This window comes from Momordica charantia, assembly GCF_013281855.1.
Source record: "Momordica charantia cultivar OHB3-1 chromosome 11 unlocalized genomic scaffold, Mcharantia_2.0 BLBB01000011.1, whole genome shotgun sequence".
Classification (NCBI taxonomy): Eukaryota; Viridiplantae; Streptophyta; class Magnoliopsida; order Cucurbitales; family Cucurbitaceae; genus Momordica; species Momordica charantia.
Window position 1 is genome coordinate 12,822,049 of NW_028275159.1, and position 10,532 is coordinate 12,832,580.

General features: G+C 41.1%; 3 protein-coding genes across 3 annotated transcripts; all 3 read right to left on the reverse strand.

Moving 5' to 3' along the window:
• Positions 1 to 1,308: 1,308 nt before the first annotated feature.
• Positions 1,309 to 3,864, reverse strand: LOC111012732 (uncharacterized). The gene is made up of 7 exons (XM_088119413.1): positions 3,648 to 3,864; positions 3,145 to 3,576; positions 2,779 to 3,078; positions 2,534 to 2,701; positions 2,183 to 2,461; positions 2,016 to 2,111; positions 1,309 to 1,927 (listed from the first exon to the last, which is right to left on the reverse strand). Exons 2-7 carry the CDS (start codon positions 3,526 to 3,528, stop codon positions 1,379 to 1,381), a joined length of 1,776 nt encoding a protein of 591 aa, XP_087975539.1. The 5' UTR covers positions 3,529 to 3,576; positions 3,648 to 3,864; the 3' UTR covers positions 1,309 to 1,378.
• LOC148208129 (uncharacterized) lies at positions 3,860 to 4,579 on the reverse strand. The gene has a single exon (XM_088120117.1). The coding sequence runs from the start codon at positions 4,577 to 4,579 to the stop codon at positions 3,860 to 3,862; it is 720 nt and encodes a 239-aa protein (XP_087976243.1).
• A 945-nt stretch (positions 4,580 to 5,524) lies between these two features.
• On the reverse strand, positions 5,525 to 9,936 carry LOC111004870 (eukaryotic translation initiation factor 3 subunit B). Its single transcript, XM_022276108.2, has 11 exons — positions 9,642 to 9,936; positions 9,320 to 9,557; positions 8,631 to 8,777; positions 8,153 to 8,281; positions 7,848 to 7,976; positions 7,681 to 7,764; positions 7,462 to 7,589; positions 7,146 to 7,344; positions 6,495 to 7,027; positions 6,268 to 6,376; positions 5,525 to 6,049 (listed from the first exon to the last, which is right to left on the reverse strand). The coding sequence occupies exons 1-11, from the start codon at positions 9,761 to 9,763 to the stop codon at positions 5,705 to 5,707; spliced, it is 2,163 nt and encodes a 720-aa protein (XP_022131800.1). The 5' UTR covers positions 9,764 to 9,936; the 3' UTR covers positions 5,525 to 5,704.
• Between the last annotated feature and the right edge of the window lie 596 nt (positions 9,937 to 10,532).

Here is a 10,532-nt window from a genome sequence, read left to right on the forward strand (position 1 = left end):
GTACGGAGGTGTATTATTAACTGCTTCTGCTGTTGATGCGAATAACCAAATATACCCAGTTGCTTTTGCAATGGTCGGGAGTGAGAGCGTCGCATCATGGGTATGGTTTATGACTCAATTGAAGAGTGTTGTCGACACCGTTCAGAATTTGGTCTTCATTTCTGATCGACATGCCGCCATTTGTAAAGCGATTGATGAGGTATTTCCTACTGCATTTCATTGCTTTTGTATACATCATCTAAAGATGAACTTGCTGGCCAAATTTAAAACGTCCGCGTTGGAGGCATTATTTTTTAAGGCTGCGAAGGCATTTCGCGAGTCATATTTCAATGAGAACTGGGTCCAACTGTGCGCACACCCAGGAGTCAGGGAATATCTGGAAGCTATAGGAAAGGAACGATGGGCTCGCTGCTTTCAGACGAAACTAAGATACTCACAAATGACCACCAATATTGCAGAGTCCGTTAATGCCCTTTTCAGGCATGCACGTAAGTTGTCAATCACCGCATTACTTGATCATATCAGAGGTGTGTTGCAAAGGTGGTTCTACGAACATCGGACGCTTGCTTCTTCACGGCAGAGTACGTTGTCTGACTACGCAGAGGAAATGATTGCCGAAGCTTTGGATAATGCACGGAGACACATTGTTATGAACATCGACCAGTTTAATTTTGAGGTACTTGACGGGAACCTCAATGGGGACGTTGACTTGCAATCGCAGACGTGTACTTGTCGGGAGTTCGATTATTTTAAAGTCCCGTGCTCCCATGCTATTGCTGCAGCCAGTTCTCGTAGCATAAATCCGTACACACTATGCGATGAGGCATACACGGTCAACAGCTAGATGTTGGCATATGCAGAACCAATATTTCCAGTGGGTTCATCCTCAACATGGAAGAGTTCTCCGGGGTTTGTGAATATCGATGTTCAACCACCGAAGAAGGTCGTTAGGGTTGGACGGCGACAGACGGTGAGGATTCCTTCCACAGGCGAGGTCCGTCCACCGCGCAAGTGCAGTCGATGTGGTACGTCGGGACACAATCGTAAAACTTGTCGCGAACCACTAAATACTGTGTAGCAATATTATGGCTATTTAAGTTGTAATATGTAGACATTTATGTACCTCAAACAAAAATTTATTAGACGGACTAATACATTGTATTTTGGTAGATATGAATAGGTAGCTTGTACCGCAAGTAAGAATCCATGTACATGCATGAACAATAGGTTGCTATTCTTTCATATATGATTACAAACGTGTTTTATGTTATGTTACTGTTCATCAGTGACTACAGCTAAAAATAAGTATGCTAAAACAAATTATGATAGGTCATATTTAGGTCGGTGGAAAAAAAATCGATACAAAGAATAATTACAACTAAAAAAAGGGTCTGCGAGCCCACATTTGTACAACATATTGACGACGAAATAAAGAAATGTTACTTTGAGTCAAAGTGTCCATCTTTGACCCAATTACATCGTACTCGAAAAATCTAACACAAAATATGCCGCAATCTGTGAACCCGGCTTGCTGAGGTACAGTACGTCTTCGGACCCTCCACGGCACCGTGGGCAGGTTAGGCCGAAGTGCGAGCATCCCGCTCCAATGAAGAATCGCCGGGATTATCGTGCACATTGGCTTGAGCGCCTTCTCGAGATCATCTAACGGGGTGATCGACTGCAGTGAGTCCCATACGGTTAAATCACTCTCCACAAGATCAATCCCGATCATGACCCAGTGGTTTCCGCCAATATTCATCGGCGTGTACACGATATCGGCCTCGCTCCATGGGGTGTCGTAGTCCGATTGTCGACCAAGCACGTACCGAAAGATGGTACGCTCTTGCCTCCAATCATACGTACATTTCGACGGCAGGATACCCGGCTTCATAGCTGCATATGGTCCGTCTGTTCGTCGTAGCAAGTTCTGCAAAAAAAAAAAAACCCTCACAAACGTCATTCACATATCGAAGTAATATCGTTCGTTACATGGGTGAAAGGTAAGCCGAACTTACGGATAGAAGTACGTCGCCTATTGCGAATCGCACGCGCAATAGATGTTTACACTTCTCAACTTTCCTCGCCGTTAACATCATGAGCGAGTCGATATACTGCATGTGACATTATAAAAAGTATAAGTCTATAATTTAAAACAACTTTGCTGCTTCTAAACTTCACTAACCTCGTCGTCGAGTTGAAACTCAGGATCCAGGAGCAGGCCAAACCAACTCTTGTATTTGATCCCGACGGACGTTGAACGGGAATTGCCGTCGGTTGATGGGTCGTCCATCCATTTCTGGAACCCCTCGTCCAGCAGCGATGGGATGGGGCATGTAGGGTCGTACGCTTGAACTTTGATACCACGTTGGCCGGTGGGCGTGTATATGGCCCGCAACTTCCACGGATATTTCCTCTTCCGAAGACCCTGGCCAAGTGGACCTTCAATAAACTCAGGTTCAACCTGTAACAAGTATAAAAGAAGTTCAATACAAGACTTAATGACGTTGGAGTTGGAGTTGGACGTTGGAGTTACCTTAACAACGGTCAGGTGTGGAGTTCCTCCATGTGATAAGGGTAGGGGTCGACTTTCTGTCCTATCAGTTTGCTTTCTCGATGGCCCTGCGGGTTGCGGTGTCGGTACGTTAACCATCTTCCCCTTACTTGCCTCCCCGTCACTAGCGCACTTACCTAGAGTAAGATCCTAAAAATGAACGAACATTTGCTTTAAGTAAATAAAGTTACGTTAACGTAAAAAAGTTAGTATCGTTACAGAAATACCTCAATTACGTCGACCGGACTAGGGTGGCCACTTGGGACCTCCTGGGTAGCTTCAACAATGGTAGGAGCGTGATCCATCTCCACGTCACTCTCGGTGACGTCGGCGGGTTCTTCACAATTCTTCGGATCCTCATCTATCCTCGGCTCGTCCCCTGTCTTCGGCTCTTTCCCTGTCTTCGGATCCTCATCCATGTCCATATCCTCCTCGTTACGCCCACTCGGATCACGTCCGCCCGAAGAACCATCCTGATCCGGCCCACCGCCCCTTCTATCATATTTATTCTGGCCCTTCGACATAACCTACGTAATAAAAATTATAAATATACGGATGTGAACAAGAAATTCAGATAATACAATAACCCTTACCTTTGTTAGCCTCTTCATAAACTTCTTTATGTCCTTTATGTCAGTCGTCATGCCTGTCAGAGTTGTCTCAATGGCCGTCACTCTGTCGCCGAGCCTCCGCAGCTCCCGACTCCACTTATGTTTCGACTTCTTCTTCTTCTTCTTCGTCCCTTTCTGTGGCAACAATTGATCTTGTCCTCCATCGGTCCCAATAATATCTTCTGTTACATGATCAACCACTGGGGAAGCATCCTTTGCTACATCATGGAGCTCAACTGGATCCCCAACCTCACCAGTAACGGGAGACTTCTGAGCGGTGGAAGTAGTAGCCAGTGGTTCTGTAGCAAGTTCTATGGGTGCAGGAGGTCCGACAGGGGCCACTGGTGGATGCATAACGCGAGCCATGTGCTGTCGTTCGACATCAGTTGCCTCCAAACGAACTACAACCTTCAACTGTATAACACAAATAGTTAGGTCAATTTTAATATTAAATACTAAAAACAATAAGAACATGTTGTACTCACCTTAACGTTCTCGAAGACCTCTCACTCCAAAACATTAAAAGCACGCGAATAGGTGCAGGACCATCTAAGTATACGAGGAATAGCATCGTCATTCAGCCTCAATGCTACTCGAGTCGACAAGGTTGATATTGTCTCGTATGCCCAAACTTGTAGTCACGTCAAGTTAGACTCTACGGTATTTCACAAGTACATAAATATATAATAAATTACATTTAAATTTCACTAACTTGAAAAGCGTATGGAAACCCATACAAGCTATACGTCTCAACATGGCTCGAGTCCATAGCGACCTTCTGTTTGTACGCCTCGACCTTGTCCTTCAGAGCGTTCTTCAAGCTCCAGAGAGTCCTTTCAAAAATCATTGAACTCCAGTCATAATTACAGAAAACTTCCCACCGATCCACAATCCCAAGGAGGCTCGTGTCCATTTTCTGCTTCCTTTCCTTGCCCATCATGGCAAGCTCTATGAAGTACACTATAGCAATCTTCACAGCATCCTCGTCATTTTCGAATGTGTGTTCTAAAAAAATTTTCTCCAACTCCGAACACTTCACACTCGCCTTGTCTTGAAAATACAGAATTCTAAGTCTCCGGTTACGAACATCCTCATCTACCCTATTCATAGTGTGTCTAAGACCGGTTATTAGGTCGAACTCACGCTTCCCAAAAGAGACCCTATGCCCGAATAGGTTAAAGCTAATGAGGTCGTCTCTAGGTTCCTCCACCTCTCTAAGCAACAGGTGATGGAGCAACGGACCGTTAAATACAACGTTCATCCCTAAAATCGGACCAAAACATGTTTGACTAAACATGTCTAACTGAGAGGGAGTTAACCTAGCCTTAAGACGAGAAGAGGTTTTCCCTACGTGAGCGAGATTTGACATCGCGGCCGGGAACCAGTCGTCTTGGTTGATCTTAAGTGTCATATCCATGTCTCCTGTAACAAAACAAAACAATATTGCTTAGAAACGGACCGGGTTGAAGCCTGGGATGGAATCCAGAAAGTCGAAGTACAAGATATGAACTTTCTGGATTCCATCTCGGGCCTCGTCCCGGTCCATTTCGAACCGGGATGAGTCCCAAGATGGATTCCAGAAAGTCCATCCTTCTTTCTGGATTCCATCTCGGGCCTCATCCCGGTTCGAAATGGACCGGGACGAGGCCCGAGATAGAATCCAGAAAGAAGGATGGACTTTCTGGAATCCATCTTGGGACTCATCCCGATTCGAAATGGACCGGGACGAGGCCCGAGATGGAATCCAGAAAGTTCATCCTTCTGGAATGGACTTTCAGGGTTTCATCCCGGTCCTAAATCCACCGAACTTAAAGCCGAGATGGAACCCTGAAAGTCAAAAATTAAAACAAAACAATGGAAGCAACAGTAAATCAAACTTCATAATAACCTTGACTACTTTAGATAGAGCCGAAGGTTGAAATCATTCACCCACGCAAAGAACGAAGAAAAAAAAGGTAGAAAATCATTCACAATAAGATCGGGAGTTCGAAAGAAAAATTACCTCAGGAGGTGGAGGGATCATAAATAAGTAAAAATCAAAAGGGGGTCAAAAGTCCAAAGTAGTTATTGGAATGGGTCAAAAATCCCAATTTCCCAACAATGTTAGCTTCAGTTAATTTTATAACACTATTTTTACTCATTCTAAATTTTTTTCAAATCACCCACCAAACACACAATTACTCTGATTGTTTCAAATCATCAATCAAATACACCCTTGCGGCCTTTCAGAAATATCTCCTAGTTACATTTCAAGAGCTGTAATTTGTAGCCCTACCACTCCACTCCCCAATGATCGACCCGGGGCTGTGAAGCTCACCTCCTGCACCCACCCCTTCAACCGAAATGTGAAAAGACTAGTATATAACTTGATCTGAAGTAGTAACTAACTGATTAATAGTATCACCAAACAAATAAAGGGATACAAAAAAAAAAATGAACGAAGAAAATTTAAGGGAAGAAGGAAAATTTCCCAAGTTCACAAACGGTCAGACCTACCTAACAATATATCATGCAATGAGGTTATTATATACAGTTAAGAACCTCATTCCTGTCCAAAATCAAACGATAAAACCTCCTCTGTCACATCCAAAATCTCTTCTACTTCAACCTCCTTTGCTTCGTACTCCTCTTCCTCATCACTGGCTTCGCCATCCCGCAGTTTCTGCCGGAACATCTTCTCTTCTTCGTGCAGTATCTTCCATTCATTCAACCACTTGTCCCAGTCCTCCTGCAACCTTCTACGTTTCTGGCGATCCTGCTCGCTGAGCAGCATAGAAACGTCCTGATCTTCAGCCTCGTACTTCTTGCTGTACTTCTTCAGATTCTTGGATATCTCTTCCTCTTTCTCGGGACTCAAGAAGGTTGGTGGTCTCGGGCGCCACGCAAACTGTCATGAGCCATTTGAAAATCAGAAACACTAAAGAGTTCATCACAGAAAAACCTTCTATTTGCAAGCATAGAAAAACCTTCTATACAGCACCATGATTACAAATATTGGCTCAAGTAAATAGTAAACTTTCGAACTGAGTTACATAGAATAGACTTTTTATAATATCAGATTGCCAGCTCTTGGATAATTACAAAAAATATGAGTGGATAAATTACCTGAAAGAAATGGTCTTTCAATATTCTGTAGAGAAGCTTTCCATTAAATGACCAGACGTTGAAGCCATTTTCCATCTCGTGAACAGAAGTTACTGCAGTAGCAACATACCTGCAGAGATGCCAAACAAGACAACCAACTCAGCCGCCACATCCACAGACCACAAAAAGAAGTAAATTCTGATCCAAAGAACAATTGTAACAAATAAAGATGCTCCCTAAATTACTACCTTCCAGTAGGATCCCATTCAATGTCGGTAGCCATGAAATGCTCAGCGGTTGCCATCGTCTCCAGCTCATCAACATTGAAAAATTCTAACTGTCCGTTCAGACCTTTCAGTCCAGCAAGTATGATGAAGCGTCCGGCAGGTGACCAGAAAAGAGAATTGGCCTGCTTGCCTTTCAGAGTCGTAAGTTTTGATACCCGTCCACTGTTTTGAGCGGTGCGCATCGTGTAAATGCTTACGTCTGGCCTGGGGTTGTCGCCATGAATAACTGCAAACCTGTGCCCCTTCGGCTCCCAGGCAAAGTCAATGATCTTGTCATTCTTATTTTCAAGCTCCAGCACTTCAATAGGGATATCCCGCTCTTTAATGCGAAAAAGCTCAAAACCTGTGTATGTGCTCTTCTTCGTCTTTGTATACCTGTCAACCTTGACAGCAAGATAATCCCCATTGCTTTGCCAGTACATTTGGCAATCACTAACGCTGAAAAGATTTTTCTGTCTCAACTCTACCTTGCTAGGGATTTGAACAAGACTCACCTAAGAAATGGAAAAAAAACTTGGCAATCAATTCAAATTATCCCTATTGAAAACATTTTGAAATAAAAGATTATAAAATAGTGACGACCCAAAGGCAGCAGCAGAGTGGAGAACTCACCCTAGCCGGTTGGTTCCCACCACCAAGCTCAGGAACGAAGAGTGAAATAATTGGTTCTGTAGGAGACCAGCAGAAATCCGTTACGTTTTCAACCTTCAAAGATCTTTTGTCAATTAGTGAGAAAGTCTCTGTTTCATAGACAGAGACCACATTTTTACCAATTCTGGCAAAGTACTTGTCATCTTTCCCGCCACCCCACCTGCAAAAAAGCAATAACATTTGTATCATCAGCAAGAAAAGAGCACTTTCGACAAACTTGACAACAGTAAAAAATAAAAATACGACAAAAAGACCAATCCCAAGCAAACAAAAATACCTAAAAATAGGCCAAGACACGCCTGCAACACCACCACCGGTTCCACCAATAGCAAAATCGTCTGGACTTCCTTTGAAATCTCTCATAACTTTTCCTGTTCTTGCATCAAAAATATTTATCACGATCCTCTGAAAGAATATATCATTAGTAATGATAGAAAGTCATCAACATCCTTCAATTGAAAATTGAAATAAATAATAGAAAATAGAAAATATTCACATTTGCATCACGAGGATTGCTGGGCTCATGACTGCAGTAAGTCACCAGATATTTCTCACCAGGAGAAAAATCAATTAACTTCACCTGCATTTAGTATATAAAACGCTTGAGCCTTTGGGATATAAAAAGTACCGTAAAAAAGTTTGAAGCCTATAACAATAACAGACCTGTTGATGAGCAAAGCGCATCAGACGGTTAAAGGTACCTGCTCCACCCCAAACTGCAGCACCTTGTCGGTGAATTGTCGCTAGGTAAGTCCCCAAGGGGGACCACTGCACAAAACTCTCAGTCCAGAACTGTAACATAAAAATATGGGGTTAACAAAATTTAAACTTAACGGCCCAGGAACAAGACACAGCAGAGAGATATTAATACCATGCACCAACATCAACGAATTAATCTAACCAGAAGATAGAAGTAACTTTAAATATAAAAACAAGGTCAAAACCCGACAGAGGCTAAAGATACTCACAGAACGCTTGTAAACAGGCTCGGGCTTCAAATGTCTAGCGTCATTCCAGAAGACCTCAGTGTCAGAACCCGAACGAATAACAAACTGATCACGTGCTTTGTCATCAGTAAGCCATTGCTGAAGATTTTCCTGAAATGTTCATAAGCTCGCATTATGCTTCCATGAGGGTAAACCATAACAAGTCAATATAATGTAGCATTAAGCATGGAACTTCTCAATTCATAGCACAACTTGATCCATAAAATTACATATCCACCCATTAGTTGCTTCCCCCATATCAATTCTACTGACCCATTGTCACCAAAGCTCCTTAGATAACCCTAGCATCGATCCATAAATTCCCCAAACCCATCTCTCAGAACAAATCTAAAATCTATTAAATAGATTTTTAACTAATACAAGGAATGCAACTTGAATTTAGAAGACTTCACAGAAAGCAGTGAAGATGAAAAATCAAGTAACTTTGCAGATAGTTTACCCCAGGAGTATATGGGCTAATTTCAGGAGGAGCCCACTCATCTGGAACTTTCATAAATCTGTGGAAGTCCTCAAACATGTTAACAGCAAAAATATGGGCTCTATCCAACTTGTACCCATCGGTCTTCTCTTTCGCAAGCTCGGCTTCCTACAATATGACTTAAAGGATCAGAACTACAGTATTATATTACACAAATGCATGGGAAGAACACTCGGACTTGAATACCATGAAGTTAACATATTCTTGGATGAAATACATGTCTAAAGGAAATCCAAAACATCACACTATCACTCCTCATATAATGTTAAAGCGTCCCTCAAAAAATATAGATACATACATACATATATATATATATATAAGGTTAAAGTAATAGCAACCAATTAATGTAATTTCTTTAAGGATGGACTATAAGGAGGTGTAGAACAATAATACAGTGGATGGACGATAAGGACCTAGAGTTAAATTACCAAGTAGAACTATAAAAATGAGGATTAAATATCAACCCCATCAAATGCCAGCTAGAACAAAGTGATATATATGGAAAATTATCATTATCTTAATCAAAAATAATACTATAGGATAATTCATTCTCCAATAATAGTATTCCACATGATTTTCAATATGATTAATATAAGTTCCATATTAAAGTTAGCAGGCACAGGGGTGTGTTAGAGATAAAGAGAAAGTACCTGTGGGGTACCATACTCGATAAAGCAATAACCTAAAGTTTTTTGTGTCGTAGGATCAACGGGCATCCATAAACCATCATCTTTTATAACTCCAACCTGACCAAAAATCTTACGAACAACACCTTGAAGTTTCTCGAACTTCTCCGAAGAAACAACCGGAAGATTGTCAACAACAATAACATTTCCGAATCCAGAATCAAACTCCAGACTCTCCTCTTGTAGAACCTCTTCATCATCACTACATAATTGTAAACAAATAAAAGAATAAGAGATTCTTGAGAATTAGATGCAAAATCGAAGGGTAAAAGTATATAGTTTTCACCTAATGATCCCAAAATCGTTGTCAGGAGGAAGACGAATGGAGTCGAAATCAACTTGAAAAAGATCTATCCCGAGCCGACCAGCCGTGTCCTCAATCTCTTTCATCAGCATAACGTCCGCCATGATGAACAAACTCCGCAGCACTTAGATCTTTCACTGAAAGATTTCAGAAAGTAATTTGGAGATTGAAGATGAGATCGAATTCGAGAGTCGAGAGAGTGAAGATCGGAGATGAGAGGCGCCGAGTTCAACGAATAAATTGAAGAAACCTAATGCTCTGAGAGGCGGGAGCTGCGAGAGGAATGTAACAAAACCTAAACCTAAAACACACATAAAATGGTTCGGTTCTCCGATAATTGAACCGAACCGGTTGGTTCGGCTCTCACATATTTTAATCCAATCCAGTCGAGAATTTAACCTGCCTTTTGGTTGGTGATCTCACGAAACATAAATTTGAAAATAAAGATTGGATGAAAAAAAGGTTGTTTTGAGTGTTTTAATTGTTCAAATGTTTGGTATATTTGTAATCTAGCGTAGTTAGAAACTAAATATATATATTATAAATTTTGTATAACTGTTATTTTACGATATTATATATTTTATAATATATTATATTTTACACTTTTTGGTTTTTAGTTTTTAGTTTTAACAAAAATGAAAAAAATTTATAACATGATATAATATATTTATCAAAATTTTTATCTTCCTTAATGCAATTCTACGTTTTAAAGTTTGAAATCAGGATCTAAAAACACTACAAACATAAAACTATTCTACGTTTTAAAGTTTGAAATCAGGATCTAAAAACACTACAAACATAAAACTGTTGTTTTTAGAACTTTCACTGTTTGGATCACATAATTCGAAAAACAGTTTTTGAAAACAAGTCTGT